The 17595-nt window shown below is 53.6% G+C and overlaps 2 protein-coding genes across 2 annotated transcripts in view; one reads left to right on the forward strand and one right to left on the reverse strand.

Moving 5' to 3' along the window:
* RHPN1 (rhophilin Rho GTPase binding protein 1) overlaps positions 1 to 4598 on the reverse strand; it is a 78874-nt gene extending 74276 nt beyond the window's left edge. The window contains exons 1-2 of the mRNA XM_040352128.1: positions 4472 to 4598; positions 852 to 945 (exon numbers count right to left, since the gene is read on the reverse strand). Of these exons, the coding sequence (XP_040208062.1) occupies positions 852 to 920 (69 nt within the window). The 5' untranslated portion in view covers positions 921 to 945; positions 4472 to 4598. The remainder of the gene's footprint in view (positions 1 to 851; positions 946 to 4471) is intronic.
* A 6973-nt stretch (positions 4599 to 11571) lies between these two features.
* TOP1MT (DNA topoisomerase I mitochondrial) overlaps positions 11572 to 17595 on the forward strand; it is a 138670-nt gene continuing 132646 nt past the window's right edge. Inside the window, exon 1 of the mRNA XM_040352129.1 lies at positions 11572 to 11667. The gene's annotated coding sequence lies outside the window, so the exon portion shown is untranslated. The remainder of the gene's footprint in view (positions 11668 to 17595) is intronic.

A 17595-nucleotide genomic window follows, 5' to 3' on the forward strand; every position in this document is an offset into this window, starting at 1 on the left:
TAGATCAGGATTTGACAAATTTGCTTGGAATCTAGGAGCCAGCTAAAAAAGTTAGGAGCCAGAAAACGCGCCCCGTCCCGACGAGCTTGCACGCAGAAGCGAACACATACGCGAGTAGCGCCCGCATATGTAAACGGTGTTCAAACCACACATGTGAGGTATCGCCGCGATCGTTAGAGCGAGAGCAATAATTCTAGCCCTAGACCTCCTCTGTAACTCAAAACATGCAACCTGTAGATTTTTTTAAACGTCGCCTATGAAGATTTTAAAGGGTAAAAGTTTGTCAGTATTCCCCGAGCGGACGCAATTTTGAAGCGTGACATGTTGGGTATCAATTTACTCGGCGCAACATTATCTTTCATAATATTTAAAAAAAAATGGGGATAACTTTACTGTTGTCTTATTTTTTAATAAAAAAAAAAAGTGTAATTTTTTTCCCAAAAAAGTGCGCTTGTAAGACCGCTGCGCAAATACGGCGTGACAGAAAGTATTGCAACGATCGCCATTTTATTCTCTAGGGTGTTAGGATAAAAAATATATATAATGTTTGGGGGTTCTAATTAGAGGGAAGAAGATGGCAGTGAAAATAGTGAAAAATGACATTAGAATTGCTGTTTAACTTGTAATGCTTAACTTGTAATACCAACGGCCACCACCAGATGGCGCCAGCTCACAAAAAAAAAGACACTATTTCTAGTCGCCATGGCGACCGGGATTTGTCGAGCCCTGTCCTTAGTTCTACTTTAAAAAGATGTGAAGCCAGAGATGGAGAAAGCGGGAAGAAGGCCCATAGGGAGTACAGCGCCTCCCGCAGACAGAGTGGGGGGAGTCAGACATAAGAGATCTCTCACCTTGCGGACACTCCCCTCCGTCCCCCCGCGTGACAGGAAAGGGTCCCTGTCCGCCGGAACCGACTCCATCACTGTCCACGTCCTGGCAGGAGACCTGGAGAGACAGAAAGAGCCGACATTCGTCATCAGTGACACCACATTAATACCGCCCCCCTCCCCTGCACGTGTGTACCGCCCCCCCGCACGTGTGTACCGCCCCCCCCTGCACGTGTGTACCGCCCCCCCCTTCACATGTGTACCGCCCCCCCCTGCACGTGTGTACCGCCCCCCCCCCTGCACGTGTGTACCGCCCCCCCCTGCACGTGTGTACCGCCGCCCCCCCTGCACGTGTGTACCGCCCCCCCCCCGCACGTGTGTACCGCCCCCCCCCCCCGCACGTGTGTACCGCCCCCCCCGCACGTGTGTACCGCCCCCCCCCGCACGTGTGTACCCCCCCCCCCCCTGCACGTGTGTACCGCCCCCCCCCCGCACGTGTGTACCGCCCCCCCCCGCACGTGTGTACCGCCCCCCCCCGCACGTGTGTACCGCCCCCCCCCCGCACGTGTGTACCGCCCCCCCCCGCACGTGTTTACCGCCCCCCCCCGCACGTGTGTACCGCCCCCCCCTGCACGTGTGTACCGCCCCCCCTGCACGTGTGTACCGCCCCCCCCTGCACGTGTGTACCGCCCCCCCTGCACGTGTGTACCGCCCCCCCCCTGCACGTGTGTACCGCCCCCCCCCTGCACGTGTGTACCGCCCCCTTTCACCCTGCACAAAAGCATGTTACAGGGCACAGTGCTGTGTAATTTCCCCCCCCCCCCCGGCTGATCCTGCCCTCCCCTCTGTAAACTGACCACAGTTTATCATGGCAGCTGAGCTCTGACACCGTGGTCAGTTTACGTGCCTCAGTCATCCACAGCTCTCCTATCCTCCTCTCCCCTCCCCTCCCTGCCTGTCTGCTCGTGACAATGTCTGACCCCTCCCCCTCCTGCTGCTTTAAAAGCTGTAATGTCTTCACCCCTCCCCCTCTGTTATATAACAATGAGTGTCCCGGGTCTGATCTATATAGAAAACCAATGATATCAGAGCGTCTCCGGCGCTCACATGACTCCTCGGCTCTCTCCTCCCGGGCTGACGTCAGCGGCAGTGCTCGGCCCCGCCCACTATAGCTGTCAGCCGGAGAGAGGAGAGAGCCGAGGGGTCATGTGAGCGCCGGAGACGCTCTGATATAAAAGTATAAATTGGCGTTTGTTTTATAGACCCGGGACACTCATTGTTATATAACAGAGGGGGGTCTGAGGAGATAATAGAGAGGCTCAACCATCACCAGAAAGAACGTCCAAAACGAAATATCAACAACTTTATCAGTGCCCATCAATGCCGCTATATACACCCCTCCATCATCTCTATATACACCCCTCCATCATCTCTATATACACCCCTCCATATACACCCCTCCATCATCTCTATACACACCCCTCCATCATCTCTATATACACCCCTCCATATACACCCCTCCATCATCTCTATACACACCCCTCCATCATCTCTATATACACCCCTCCATCATCTCCATATACACCCCTCCATCATCTCCATATACACCCCTCCATCATCTCCATATACACCCCTCCATATACACCCCTCCATCATCTCTATATACACCCCTCCGTCATCTCTATATACACCCCCTCCATCATCTCCATATACACCCCTCCATCATCTCCATATACACCCCATCATCTGAATATACACCCCTCCATCATCTCTATATACACCCCTCCATCATCTCCATATACACCCCTCCATCATCTCCATATACACCCCTCCATCATCTCCATATACACCCCTCCATCATCTCCATATACACCCCTCTATATACACCCCTCCATCATCTCCATATACACCTCTCCATATACACCCCTCTATATACACCCCTCCATCATCTCTATATACACTCTTTTATCTACACTCTATTATCTCTATATATACACCCCTCTATCTACACACTCTATCATCTCTATATGCACCCCTCTCTATCATCTCCATCAACACCCCCTCTATATACACCCCCCTATCATCTCTATATACACCCCTTTATCTACACTCTATAATCTCGCTCTCTAATATACACCCCTCTGTCATCTCGATATGCACACCTCTCTTTATATACACACACACACCTCTAATCACTATATACACCCCTCCATCATCTCTATACACACACCCCTCCATCATCTCTATACACACACCCCTCCATCATCTCTATACACACACCCCTCCATCATCTCTATACACACACCCCTCCATCATCTCTATACACACACCCCTCCATCTACACTCTATATACACCCCTCCATCATCTCTACATACACCCCTCCATCATCTCTATACACACACCCCTCCATCATCTCTATACACACACCCCTCCATCTACCCTCTACATACACCCCTCCATCATCTCTATACACACACCCCTCCATCATCTCTATACACACACACCCCTCCATCATCTCTATACACACACCCCTCCATCATCTCTATACACACACCCCTCCATCTACACTCTATATACACCCCTCCATCATCTCTACATACACCCCTCCATCATCTCTCCATGATCTCTATATACATCCCTCTATCATCTCTATATACACCCCCTCTCTATCAACACCCCTCCATCATCTCTATATACACCCCTCTATGATCTCTATATACACCCCTCCATCTACACTCTATGATCTCTATATACACCCCTTCATCATCTCTATATACACCCCCTCTATCCACCCCTCCATCATCTCTATTATACACCCCTCCATCATCTCTATATATACACACACCCCTCCATCATCTCTATATACATCCCTCTATCATCTGTATATACACCCCCCTCTCTATCAACACCCCTCCGTTATCTCTATATACACCCCTCTATGATCTCTATTATACACCCTCCATCATCTCCATACACCCCTCCATCTACACTCTATGATCTCTATATACACCCCTCTATCATCTCTATATACACCCCCTCTATCCACCCCTCTCTATATACACCCCTCCATCATCTCTACATACACCCCTCCATCTACCCTCTATATACACCCCTCCATCATCTCTATATACACCCCATCATCATCTCTCCATGATCTCTATATACATCCCTCTATCATCTCTATATACACCCCCATCTCTATCAACACCCCTCCATCATCTCTATTATACACCCCTCCATCATCTCTGCATACACCCCTCCATCATCTCTATATATACACACCCCTCCATCATCTCTCTATGATCTCTATATACATCCCTCTATCATCTGTATATACACCCCCCTCTCTATCAACACCCCTCCGTTATCTCTATATACACCCCTCCATCATCTCCATACACCCCCCTCCATCATCTCTATATACACCCCTCCATCATCTCCATACACCCCTCCATCATCTCTACATACACCCCTCCATCTACCCTCTATCATCTCTATATACACACACCCCTAATCACAATATACACCTTCCTCTATCATCTCTATATACACCCCTCTATGATCAGGTGGTAAGCCTCCCTCCCCTCCCCCCGGTGGGCACACCCCTCATGTCTCCCCGGACGGGTCCCCCTCCCCCGCTCACCCTCTCCGGTGTCTCTCCTTTTCGGTTCTCCGCTCATCCCGCTACATAACGGGGACCAACACCGGAGGGCGGGGTCTCCGTTATGACTACGTCACTCCTTCTCTCCCCGCCAATCCGGATCAGCCTCTGCTCCCGCTTACACCAATCCAGGTCGGGGAGGGGGCGGGGAGAGGAGAGAGAGTTTTGGTCTCCATGGAGATCCGGAGTTTTTAGTACTTCATGGGGCGGAGCCTGCAGCTCTACAGGTGCCGCCAGACACGAGTGTGACGCCGCCCTCTGCAGGTGACAGCGCGGAACTGCACCGTGTCAGTGATTAGAGCTCAGAGCTCACAATGCTGCTGAAGTTCTTTATTCGGCTCGGATCTTTATTCACAATGGCCCGGATTCAGGTAGGACTTGCGCTTTATTTGCGGAGGCACAGGGCAACGATTGTGCCCTGCGCCCCCGCAAATATTTTGCGCTGCCCTCGATTCACGGAGCAGTAGCTCCGTAAAGTGCGAGGGCGCGCCGGCAAAATTGCCCGACGTAAGCGCGCGCAATGTAAATGATCCCGCCGGGGGCGGGAATCATTTAAATTAGGCGCGCTCCCGCGCCGAGCGTACAGCGCATGCTCCGTCGGGAAACTTTCCCGACGTGCATTGCGGCAAATGACGTCGCAAGGACGTCATTTGCTTCAAAGTGAACGTGAATGGCGTCCAGCGCCATTCACGATTCACTTACGCAAACGACGTAAAATTTGAACGTCGCGACGCGGGAACGCCGGGTATCCTTTAGCATTGGCTGCCCCTGCTTTTAGCATGGGCAGCCTTACGCTAAAGACGCCATACGCAACCGACGTAACTTGCGTACGCAGGGGGGGGCGCAACACTAAGCACAATGGGAGCGCCCCCTAGCGGTCAACGCAAGAATGCAGCCTAAAAACTGCGTGGCATAAGAGCCTTATGCCACGCAGATTTTAGGCTGCAGTCGGCGTAACGAGTTCTCTGAATCAGGAGAACTCGTTACGCCGGCGCAAGTCATCAATTGCGCTGCGTAACTATGGTTACGCAGGCGCAATTGCTCTCTGAATCTGGGCCAAAGGTGATTATTTACTAATCAATCATCTGCAGAGTTTATAAGGAAATCGTGACGTTTAACAACAATTCTGACCAGAGGCGTAACTAGAATCTTCCGGGGCCCCGATGCAAAAAACCATGAAGGGCCCCACCACCAGGGGCGTAGCGGGGTCTACAGAAGATGCGGGGCTGGAGGAGCCAATAACAGCAAAGTAAAGAAAGTCATATACTTGGGCGGCCATACACATGTATATAATATATATAAAATATTGTTACATATCTGAGTGCGGATCCCCCCGTACATCAGGGTCCCCAGAGACCCCCCCCGTACATCAGGGTCCCCAGAGACCCCCCCCCGTACATCAGGGTCCCCAGAGACCCCCCTGTACATCAGGGTCCCCAGAGACCCCCCCCCCGTACATCAGGGTCCCCAGAGAGCCCCCCGTACATCAGGGTCCCCAGAGAGCCCCCCGTACATCAGGGTCCCCAGAGATCCCCCCGTACATCAGAGTCCCCAGAGATCCCCCCTTACATCAGGGTCCCCAAAGAGCCTTGCCCTTACTTCAGGGTCTCCAGAGAGCCCCTTTTACTTCAGGGTCCCCAGAGACCCCCCTTACATCAGGGTCCCCAGAGATCCCCCCGTACATCAGGGTCCCCAGAGATCCCCCCCATACATCAGGGTCCCCAGAGATCCCCCAGTACATCAGGGTCCCCAGAGATCCCCCCTTACATCAGGGTCCCCAGAGATCCCCCCCATACATCAGGGTCCCCAGAGATCCCCCCTTACATCAGGGTCCCCAGAGATCCCCCCGTAAATCAGGGTCCCCAGAGATCCCCCCCATACATCAGGGTCCCCAGAGATCCCCCAGTACATCAGGGTCCCCAGAGATCCCCCCCATACATCAGGGTCCCCAGAGATCCCCCTTACATCAGGGTCCCCAGAGATCCCCCCTTACATCAGGGTCCCCAGAGACCCCCCCGTACATCAGGGTCCCCAGAGATCTCCCCCCCGTACATCAGTTTTCCCAGAGACCCCCCCGTACATCAGGGTCCCCAGAGACCCCCCCGTACATCAGGGTCCCCAGAGATCTCCCCCCCGTACATCAGTTTTCCCAGAGACCCCCCCCGTACATCAGGGTCCCCAGAGAGCCCCCTGTACATCAGGGTCCCCAGAGAGCCCCCTGTACATCAGGGTCCCCAGAGATCCCCCCGTACATTAGGGTCCCCAGAACCCCTTCCCTTACATCAGGGTCCCCAAAGAGCCTTGCCCTTACTTCAGGGTCTCCAGAGATCCCCTTTTACATCAGGGTGCCCAGAGAGCCTTTTTGTCTTGTTTTAATTTTGGGCGTGTCATTTATTTGCAGGTGCGGTGTAGTGTGAAAAGGAAAATGCGGCAGCAGAATCCCTCTTACATCAGGTGTCCCCAGCAGAGTCCCTCTTACATCAGGTGTCCCCAGCAGAGTCCCTCTTACATCAGGTGTCCCCAGCAGAGTCCCTCTTACATCAGGTGCCCCCAGCAGAATCCCTCCTTACATCAGGTGTCCCCAGCAGAGTCCCTTTTACATCAGGTGTCCCCAGCAGAGTCCCTCTTACATCAGGTGTCCCCAGCAGAGTCCCTCTTACATCAGGTGTCCCCAGCAGAGTCCCTCTTACATCAGGTGTCCCCAGCAGAGTCCCTCTTACATCAGGTGTCCCCAGCAGAGTCCCTCTTACATCAGGTGTCCCCAGCAGAGTCCCTCTTACATCAGGTGTCCCCAGCAGAGTCCCTCTTACATCAGGCGTCCCGAGCAGAGTCCCTCTTACATCAGGTGTCCCCAGCAGAGTCCCTCTTACATCAGGCATCCCGAGCAGAGTCCCTCTTACATCAGGTGTCCCCAGCAGAGTCCCTCTTACATCAGGTGTCCCCAGCAGAGTCCCTCTTACATCAGGTGTCCCCAGCAGAGTCCCTCTTACATCAGGTGTCCCCAGCAGAGTCCCTCTTACATCAGGTGTCCCCAGCAGAGTCCCTCTTACATCAGGTGTCCCCAGCAGAGTCCCTCTTACATCAGGCGTCCCGAGCAGAGTCCCTCTTACATCAGGTGTCCCCAGCAGAGTCCCTCTTACATCAGGCATCCCGAGCAGAGTCCCTCTTACATCAGGCATCCCGAGCAGAGTCCCTCTTACATCAGGTGTCCCCAGCAGAGTCCCTCTTACATCAGGTGTCCCCAGCAGAGTCCCTCTTACATCAGGTGTCCCCAGCAGAATCCCTCTTACATCAGGTGTCCCCAGCAGAGTCCCTCTTACATCAGGTGCCCCCAGCAGAGTCCCTCTTACATCAGGTGTCCCGAGCAGAGTCCCTCTTACATCAGGTGTCCCCAGCAGAGTCCCCCTTACATCAGGGTCCCCAGAACCCCTTCCCTTACTTCAGGGTCCCCAGAGAACCTCTCTACTTAAATCAGGGTCAGGCATCCCCAGCAGAGTCCCTCTTACATCAGGTGTCCCCAGCAGAGTCCCTCTTACATCAGGTGTCCCCAGCAGAGTCCCTCTTACATCAGGTGTCCCCAGCAGAGTCCCTCTTACATCAAGTGCCCCCAGCAGAGTCCCTCTTACATCAGGTGTCCCCAGCAGAGTCCCTCTTACATCAGGTGTCCCCAGCAGAATCCCTCTTACATCAGGTGTCCCCAGCAGAGTCCCTCTTACATCAGGTGCCCCCAGCAGAGTCCCTCTTACATCAGGTGTCCCGAGCAGAGTCCCTCTTACATCAGGTGTCCCCAGCAGAGTCCCCCTTACATCAGGGTCCCCAGAACCCCTTCCCTTACTTCAGGGTCCCCAGAGAACCTCTCTACTTAAATCAGGGTCAGGCATCCCCAGCAGAGTCCCTCTTACATCAGGTGTCCCCAGCAGAGTCCCTCTTACATCAGGTGCCCCCAGCAGAGTCCCTCTTACATCAGGCGTCCCCAGCAGAGTCCCTCTTACATCAGGCGTCCCCAGCAGAGTCCCTCTTACATCAGGCGTCCCCAGCAGAGTCCCTCTTACATCAGGTGCCCCCAGCAGAGTCCCTCTTACATCAGGTGCCCCCAGCAGAGTCCCTCTTACATCAGGTGCCCCCAGCAGAGTCCCTCTTACATCAGGTGTCCCCAGCAGAGTCCCTCTTACATCAGGTGCCCCCAGCAGAGTCCCTCTTACATCAGGTGCCCCCAGCAGAGTCCCTCTTACATCAGGTGCCCCCAGCAGAGTCCCTCTTACATCAGGTGTCCCCAGCAGAGTCCCTCTTACATTAGGTGTCCCCAGCAGAGTCCCTCCTTACATTAGGTGTCCCCAGCAGAGTCCCTCCTTACATCATGTGTCCCCAGCAGAGTCCCTACTTACATCAGGTGTCCCCAGCAGAGTCCCTCTTACATCAAGTGCCCACAGCAAAGTCCCTCCTTACATCAGGTGTCCCCAGCAGAGTCCCTCTTACATTAGGTGTCCCCAGCAGAGTCCCTCCTTACATCAGGTGTCCCCAGCAGAGTCGCTCTTACATCAGGTGCCTCCAGCAGAGTCCCTCTTACATTAGGTGTCCCCAGCAGAGTCCCTCTTACATCAGGTGCCCACAGCAAAGTCCCTCCTTACATCAGGTGTCCCCAGCAGAGTCCCTCTTACATCAGGTGCCCCCAGCAGAGTCCCTCTTACATCAGGTGTCCCCAGCAGAGTCCCTCTTACATCAGGTGCCCCCAGCAGAGTCCCTCTTACATCAGGTGCCCCCAGCAGAGTCCCTCTTACATCAGGTGTCCCCAGCAGAGTCCCTCTTACATCAGGTGTCCCCAGCAGAGTCCCTCTTACATCAGGTGCCCCCAGCAGAGTCCCTCTTACATCAGGTGCCCCCAGCAGAGTCCCTCTTACATCAGGTGTCCCCAGCAGAGTCCCTCTTACATCAGGTGTCCCCAGCAGAGTCCCTCTTACATCAGGTGTCCTCAGGAGAGTCCCTCTTACATCAGGTGCCCCCAGCAGAGTCCCTCTTACATCAGGTGTCCTCAGCAGAGTCCCTCTTACATCAGGTGTCCCCAGCAGAGTCCCTCTTACATCAGGTGTCCTCAGCAGAGTCCCTCTTACATCAGGTGTCCCCAGCAGAGTCCCTCTTACATCAGGTGTCCCCAGCAGAGTCCCTCTTAGACCCCTTTCACACTGGGGCATTTTTCAGGTGCTTTAGCGTTAAAAAAAAGCGCCTGAAAGTAGCTGCATCTGCAATCCCAATGTGAAAGCCTGAATGCTTTCACACTAAAGCGCCTGAAAAACGCCCCAGTGTGAAAGGGGTCTTACATCAGGTGCCCCCAGCACTTCGCATGTTCTGAAGCGGGCAAAGCGTCAACAGAGTCAAATTGTTAACGGCACCTCAAGCGCGGCGTGCCAAAGATGCACGGTAAGGCTGCATTCACACCAGGGCGTTTTCAGCTCCTGAAACGCCCGTAAAAAACGCCAGAAAAACGCAAAACAAGCAAAATCCCGTTTATTTCAAAGGCCCCTGTTAACATTTGAGCATTTTGTCGCCTGAAGCTCAAAAAGGTATTTTTTGGGGCGGATTACAGGCGTTTTTTTTTTGGCTTTTTACATTGGTGACCTGCACAACATCGCGGCAAAAATCACGGCAGAATCGCTGTAAAAATGTGCGACTTTCTGCCTGAAAACGAAATGCTCAGGTAGGAATGCAGCCTAAGGAAATGCACCACACAGCTTCCTTTTTTTTTTTGTAAAAGCTTTATTTAAAGTGTACAAAAATGCTCAGGTAGGAATGCAGCCTAAGGAAAGGCACCACACAGCTCCCCCTTTTTTTTTTGTAAAAGCTTTATCTAAAGTGTACAAAATTGCTCACTGCACTGCCTTACATTGCAGGGTCTGTCGCCACGCATTGGTTTGAATCGGCACTAAAAGCGGCACGTGCGTGTTTGGTGCACGTGTCTGAAACACGCCAGAAAACCGCAAAACAAGCAAAATCCTGTTTATTTCAATGGCCCCTGTTAACATTTGAGCATTTTTGGGGGCGGATTACAGGCGGTTTTTATTTTTTTTTGGGCTTTTTACATTGGTGACCTTTTGACCTGTACAACATCGCGGCAAAATCGCTGTAAAAATGTGCGACTTTCTGCCTGAAAATAAAACGCTCAGGTAGGAATGTAGCCTAAGGAAATGCACCACACAGCTTCCTTTTTTTCTTTTTTTTTGTAAAAGCTTTATTCAAAGTGTACAAAAATGCTCAGGTAGGAATGCAGTCTAAGGAAACGCACCACACAGCTCCCTTTTTTTTGTAAAAGCTTTATTTGAAGTGTACAAAATCGCTCAGGTAGGAATGCAGCCTAAGAAACGTGCCACACAGCTCCCCTTTTTTTTGTAAAAGCTTTATTTAAAGTGTACAAAATCGCTCAGCTAGGAACGCAACTTAAGGAAACACACCACACAGCTCCCTATTTTTAAATGTTTTATTTTGTAAAAGCTTTATTTAAACTGTACAAAATCGCCCACTGCGCTGCCTTACATTGCAGGGTCTGTCGCCGCGCATTGGTTTGAATCGGCACTAAAAGCGGCACGCGCGCGTTTGCTGCACGTGTCTGAAACGCGTGGGGCGGAAAGGCGCGTTTTCTGTGCGCTTTGCTCAGAAGCGACAAGCGTGAACGGAGCCAAATTGTTAATGGCGCCTCAAGTGCGAGTGGCCGGCGTGTGTTTTTTTTTTTTTTTCTGTGCATCTTTGTTGCCTGGCGAAGCATATCTTCGATCACGGCAAATTGCACGGTAAGGAAAGGCGCCACGTTCCAAAAAAAAATATGGCGTTTTGGGGTGTTTGTCGTTAATGAGCCGCCCCAATGCGCGGTGAGGGGAAACGGCGAGCCCCCGGGTGTAAAACGCAGCAAATGTAGATGAGCCCCAATACTATTTACAATCAGTGTTCATTCTATGCAGTTCATGGGGGAAGCTCTGCTGTCAGAGAAGCTCCCTGCCCACGTGACTCCTCCTCCTATGCGTTCTCTCTCCAGCAGGGGTCGCTGCCCGGGCATTCTACCACCTGAACGCTGGAGAGCGGAGGCGCGTGACGTCAGCGCGCAGCGTAGATCGGCGGTCCGCGCGGGTGCTCCAGTTTCCAGCGTGTGAGTGAGCGGCGGAAGGGCTGCGGTGAGCGGAGAGAGGACGGAGGTAACCGGGGAGGGATGGAGATCACAGGACATGTGCAGCGGCCTTGTTTATATAGGAGAGCAGCCTGTGTGTTGTATGCTATGGTGGGGGGACCCCAATGTCACCCCAATATACAGAGGACCCTCTAAGATCTAGGGGGACTCCCGATTACCCGGGGCCCTCACAGGTGGCTCAGGTATGGCAGGGGAGGTGTAAAAGTTCAGAACCCTAAAACATAAATCACCCCAAAACCAGGCGGGCGCTTTGACCCCAGTACCGGGCACTTCCACCCCCAATACTTCCACCGGTTCACCCCAATACTGGGCATGTTCACCCCAGTACCGGGCGCTTCCACTCCCAATGCCAGGCACAATCACCCCAGTACCGGGCGATTTGACCCCCAGCACCGGTGCCGCTCACCCCAGTACCGGGCGCTTCCACCTCAGTACCGGGCGCTTCCACTCCCAATGCCAGGCACGTCCCCCCCCCCCCCCCGTACCGGGCTCTTCCACCCCAGTATTAGACACGTTCACCCAGTACCAGGCACTTCCACCCCAATACTGGGCATGTTCACCCCAGTACCGGGCGCTTTCACTCCCAATACCGGGCATGTTCACCCCAGTCCCGGGCGCTTTCACTCCCAATGCCAGGCACGTTGACCCAAGTATCAGGCGCTTTGACCCCCAGCGCCGTTCACCCCAGTACCGGGCACTTCCACCCCCAATACTGGGCACGTTCACCCCAGTACCGGGCTCTTCCACCTCAGGACCGGCGCTTCCACTCCCAATGCCAGGCACGTCCACCCCAGTACCGGGCACGTCCACCCCAGTACCGGGCACGTCCACCCCAGTACCGGGCACGTCCACCCCAGTACCGGGCGCTTTCACTCCCAATACCGGGCGCTTTCACTCCCAATACCGGGCATGTTCACCCCAGTACCGGGAGCTTCCACCCCCAATACTGGGCATGTTCACCTCAGTACCGGGCACTTCCACCCACAATACTGGGCATGTTCACCCCACTACCGGGCAATTCCACCCCCAATACTGGGCATGTTCACCCCAGTACCGGGCGCTTCGACCCCCAATAGTGGGCTCTTCCACCCCAGTACCGGCGCTTCCACTACCAATACCAGACACATTCACCCCAGTACCGGGCACTTCCACCCCAAAACCAGGCGGGCGATTTGACCCCCAATACTGGGCACGTTCACCCCAGTACCGGGCGCTTCAACCCCCAATACCAGACACGTTCACACCAGTACCGGGCACTTCCACCCCAATTTCAAAGGGGATGTGTTCACCCCAGTACCGGGCACTTTCACTCCCAATGCGAGGCAAGTTCACCCCAGTACCGGTAGCTTCGACACCCCCCCTCACCCCAGTACCATGCTCTTCCGCCCCAGTACCAGGCGCTTCCACCCCCAATACCGGGCATGTTCACCCCAGTACCGGGCGCTTTCACTCCCAATGCCAGGCACGTTGACCCAAGTATCAGGCGCTTTGACCCCCAGTACCAGGCGCTTTAACCCCCAGCGCCGTTCACCCCAGTACCGGGCACTTCCACCCCCAATACCGGGCACGTTCACCCCAGTACCGGGCTCTTCCACCTCAGGACCGGCGCTTCCACTCCCAATGCCAGGCACGTCCACCCCAGTACCGGGCACGTCCACCCCAGTACCGGGCACGTCCACCCCAGTACCGGGCACGTCCACCCCAGTGCCGGGCACGTCCACCCCAGTACCGGGCACGTCCACCCCAGTGCCGGGCACGTCCACCCCAGTGCCGGGCACGTCCACCCCAGTGCCGGGCACGTCCACCCCAGTGCCGGGCACGTCCACCCCAGTGCCGGGCACGTCCACCCCAGTGCCGGGCACGTCCACCCCAGTACCGGGCACGTCCACCCCAGTACCGGGCACTTCCACCCCAATACCGGGCATGTTCACCCCAGTACCGGGCGCTTTCATTCCCAATACCGGGCGCTTTCATTCCCAATACCGGGCGCTTTCACTCCCAATACCGGGCATGTTCACCCCAGTACCGAGCACTTTCACCACCAAAACTGGGCATGTTCACCCCAGTACCGGGAGCTTCCACCCCCAATACTGGGCATGTTCACCTCAGTACCGGGCACTTCCACCCACAATACTGGGCATGTTCACCCCACTACCGGGCAATTCCACCCCCAATACTGGGCATGTTCACCCCAGTACCGGGCACTTCCACCCCCAATACCAGGCACAATCACCCCAGTACCGGGCGCTTCGACCCCCACTAGTGGGCTCTTCCACCCCAGTACCGGCGCTTCCACTACCAATACCAGACACATTCACCCCAGTACCGGGCACTTCCACCCCAAAACCAGGCGGGCGATTTGACCCCCAATACTGGGCACGTTCACCCCAGTACCGGGCGCTTCAACCCCCAATACCAGACACGTTCACACCAGTACCGGGCACTTCCACCCCAATTTCAAAGGGGACGTGTTCACCCCAGTACCGGGCACTTTCACTCCCAATGCGAGGCAAGTTCACCCCAGTACCGGTAGCTTCGACACCCCCCCTCACCCCAGTACCATGCTCTTCCGCCCCAGTACCAGGCGCTTCCACCCCCAATACCGGGCACGTTCACCCCAGTCCCGGGGGCTTCCACTCCCAATGCCAGGCACAATCACCCCAGTACCAGGCGCTTTGACCCCCAGCACCGGTTCGACCCCTAATAGTGGGCTCTTCCACCCCAGTACCGGCGCTTCCACTACCAATACCAGACACATTCACCCCAGTACCGGGCGCTTCGACCCCCCAGTACTGGCACCTTCACCCCCAGTACCGGCACTTCCACCCTAATACCAGGCGGGTGCTTTGACCCCCCAATATTGGGCACGTTCACCCCAGTACCGGGCGCTTCAACCCTCTAATACCAGACACGTTCACCCCAGTACCGGGCACTTCCACCCAAAACCAGGCGGGCGATTTGACCCCCAATGCCGGGCACGTTCACTCCAGTATCGGCGTTTCAACCCCCAATACCAGACATATTCACCCCAGTACCGGGCATTTTCACCCCAATTTCAAAGGGGGCGCTTCGACCCCCAGTACCGGGCACTTCCACCCTAATACCAGGCGGGTGCTTTGACCCCCAATACTGGGCATGTTCACCCCAGTACCAGTACTTCCACCCCCAACGCCAATAGCGTGCAGGTGCTTCGACCACCTCCCCAATAGTGGGCACTTCCACCGCAATAGCTGCGGGCACGTCCACCCCCAATACTGGGTGGGCAGTTCCTCCCTCAATACCAGGTGGGTGTTTCCACTCCCAATATCGGGCGTGCGATTCCACCCCCAATAGCGGGCATGTTCACCCCTTTCCTGTCCAGGACAATTTTCGCTTTTCAGCGCTGTCACGTTTTGACTGACAATTGCGCCGTCATACAACACTGTACACACATGACATTTTTCCCCACAAATAGAGCTTTCTTTTTATGGTATTTCATCATCACTGTGTGTTATTTTTTTGCAAAAAACAAAAAAAAGCCGGAACATCTCGCCAGATGCTGCCCGTGCTATGTTTGAGAAAATCTGGCAAGTGTGGCTGGAATTGGACGACACGAACGCAACACAATCGGATCTAGATCCCGAAGTTTGTTTACTTGCCTTGTAGCGGTGAAGACCTAATATTGTCATGTGTAGATAGACCTAGATGCATTTTCCCTGAACTTCCCTCCCTCCTGAAGTGGTCAACTGAAGCATACGATCCGCGATCCTTCCCCGTATCCCTTCAGTTTGATGGCGCGAGCAGTTTAACCATTTAACGACCCATTCACGCCGATATACGTTTTTTTTTACCAAAAATAGGTAGAAGAATACGTATCGGACTAAACTGAGGAAAAAAATGTTTTATATATTTTTGGGGGATATTTATTATAGAAAAAAGTAAAAAATATTGCATTTTTTTCAAAATTGTCGCTCTATTTTTGTTTATAGCGCAAAAAAATAAAAACCGCAGAGGTGATCAAATACCACCAAAAGAAAGCTCTATTTGTGTGGGAAAAAGGACGTCAGTTTTGTTTGGGAGCCACGTCGCACGACCGCGCAATTGTCAGTTAAAGCGACGCAGTGCCGAATCGCAAAAACTGGCCGGGTCCTTTAGCTGCCTAAAGGTCCGGGTCTTAAAGCGACAGTTCAACCATTTCTGTTTTTTTTTCTCTTTTCCCCTTAGATTCCTGCTCGTTCGGTCTAGGGGAATCGGCTATTTGTATTAAAATATGAGCAGTACTTACCCGTTTTCGAGATGCATCTTCTCCGTCGCTTCCGGGTATGGGTCTTCGGGAGCGGGCGTTCCTTCTTGATTGACAGTCTTCCGAGAGGCTTCCGACGGTCGCATCCATCGCGTCACTAGTAGCCGAAAGAAGCCGAACGTCGGTGCGGCTCTATACTGCGCCTGCGCACCGACGTTCGGCTTCTTTCGGAAAATCGTGACGCGATGGATGCGACCGTCGGAAGCCTCTCGGAAGCCTGTCAATCAAGAAGGAACGCCCATTCCCGCAGCCCATACCCGGAAGCGACGGAGAGGATGCGTCTCGTAAACGGGTAAGTACTGCACATATTTTAAAATAAATAGCCGATTCCCCTAGTAATAACGAGCAGGAAGCTAAGGGGGAAAAGTGCCCTCTAAGGGTGAACCCCCGCTTTAAGTGGTTAAGGTTGTAGTTGTTTCAATAGAAGTATTAGTTAGAACTTCTAGAATAGTTACAATGTATGTTACCCAATCCCAGTGGCTTTATTTTGTAACACTTTTTTATTTTATTTTCACAGAAAGTTTTCATAGTTTGTTATAATATTTCGCAAACGGGTCATTTTTCTCCTTCACTAATTGGCTGCGCTGGTAGACGGCACTGCTGGGATTGCACTGATTATCGGCACAGATGTCCCTTTTAGGCTGCATTCACACCTGAGCATTTTGTCGCCTGAAGCGCGACGCTCAAAAACGCTAGAGGGGAAAAAATACATTATTCCCTATGGAGATGGTTCACATCTCCACTCCAAGACGCCTGACGCCGAACGCCTGAAGCTCAAGCAAGTTCCGGACCCGAATCGGGCGGTTTGGGCGTTTCTATTTCCCATAGAAAGTAATGGAAGCGACTAGCGCGACAACGAGCGTTTGCTACGGGCGTTTTGTCGCTTTAATCAATAGAACATTTCACCCAGGCAGAAGATAAAAAAAAAATCTACCAACATAGCAACAAGTGATGAAAAGATGATCATTTTTAGTATTGGCTAAAATAAAAAACGTCGAAAGTACAAAAACGTCGGACGACGCTGTATGCAAACGCGCAAATAAGCATGAATACGCGCGATTATTCTCTCCGACTTCTGTTTATCTCTGCGGCCGCCTGTGATTGGACGCAGCTGAGGTAAAGAGCCGCTGATTGGCTCTTTACCACAACCTGTGATCAGCAGTGTCTGGAGGACAGCGGGCGCAACCACGGGCCACCATCATATGACGACTCCGCAGCACTAGAGAACTGTGCTGTAGCTGTCATTCGGCTGTAGCGCGGTTGCCGAGTGGTTAAGGGCTCGTTCACACCATACATGCAATGAAAACCCACATCTCTTTTAGAGCTGGGGTCCGATATTCAGGGGGGTCGAAGCACCCGCCGCAGTATTGTGGTTGAAGTGCCCGGTATTGGGAATTAAATTGATTCAGATTTTGATCAGATAGGACTGGCGCTCCGCGGACTAGGCCGAAGCCGCTGCATCGCCTGAAAAATATCTTGCCTGCAGTTCGCCGCGATCCTGGGAAAAGGATCCTCCAGCCTTTTCCTAGCATCGCGGCAAGCTGAATTTTTTAGGCAAGGCCGCGGCTTCGGCCTAGTCTTTGGCCTTTTCCCCAGCATCACAGCGAGCTGCGGGCAGGATTTTTTCGGCCAAGTGCGCGGCCTTTTCCCAGG

This window comes from Rana temporaria, chromosome 5 (genome assembly GCF_905171775.1).
Source record: "Rana temporaria chromosome 5, aRanTem1.1, whole genome shotgun sequence".
NCBI lineage: Eukaryota > Metazoa > Chordata > Amphibia > Anura > Ranidae > Rana > Rana temporaria.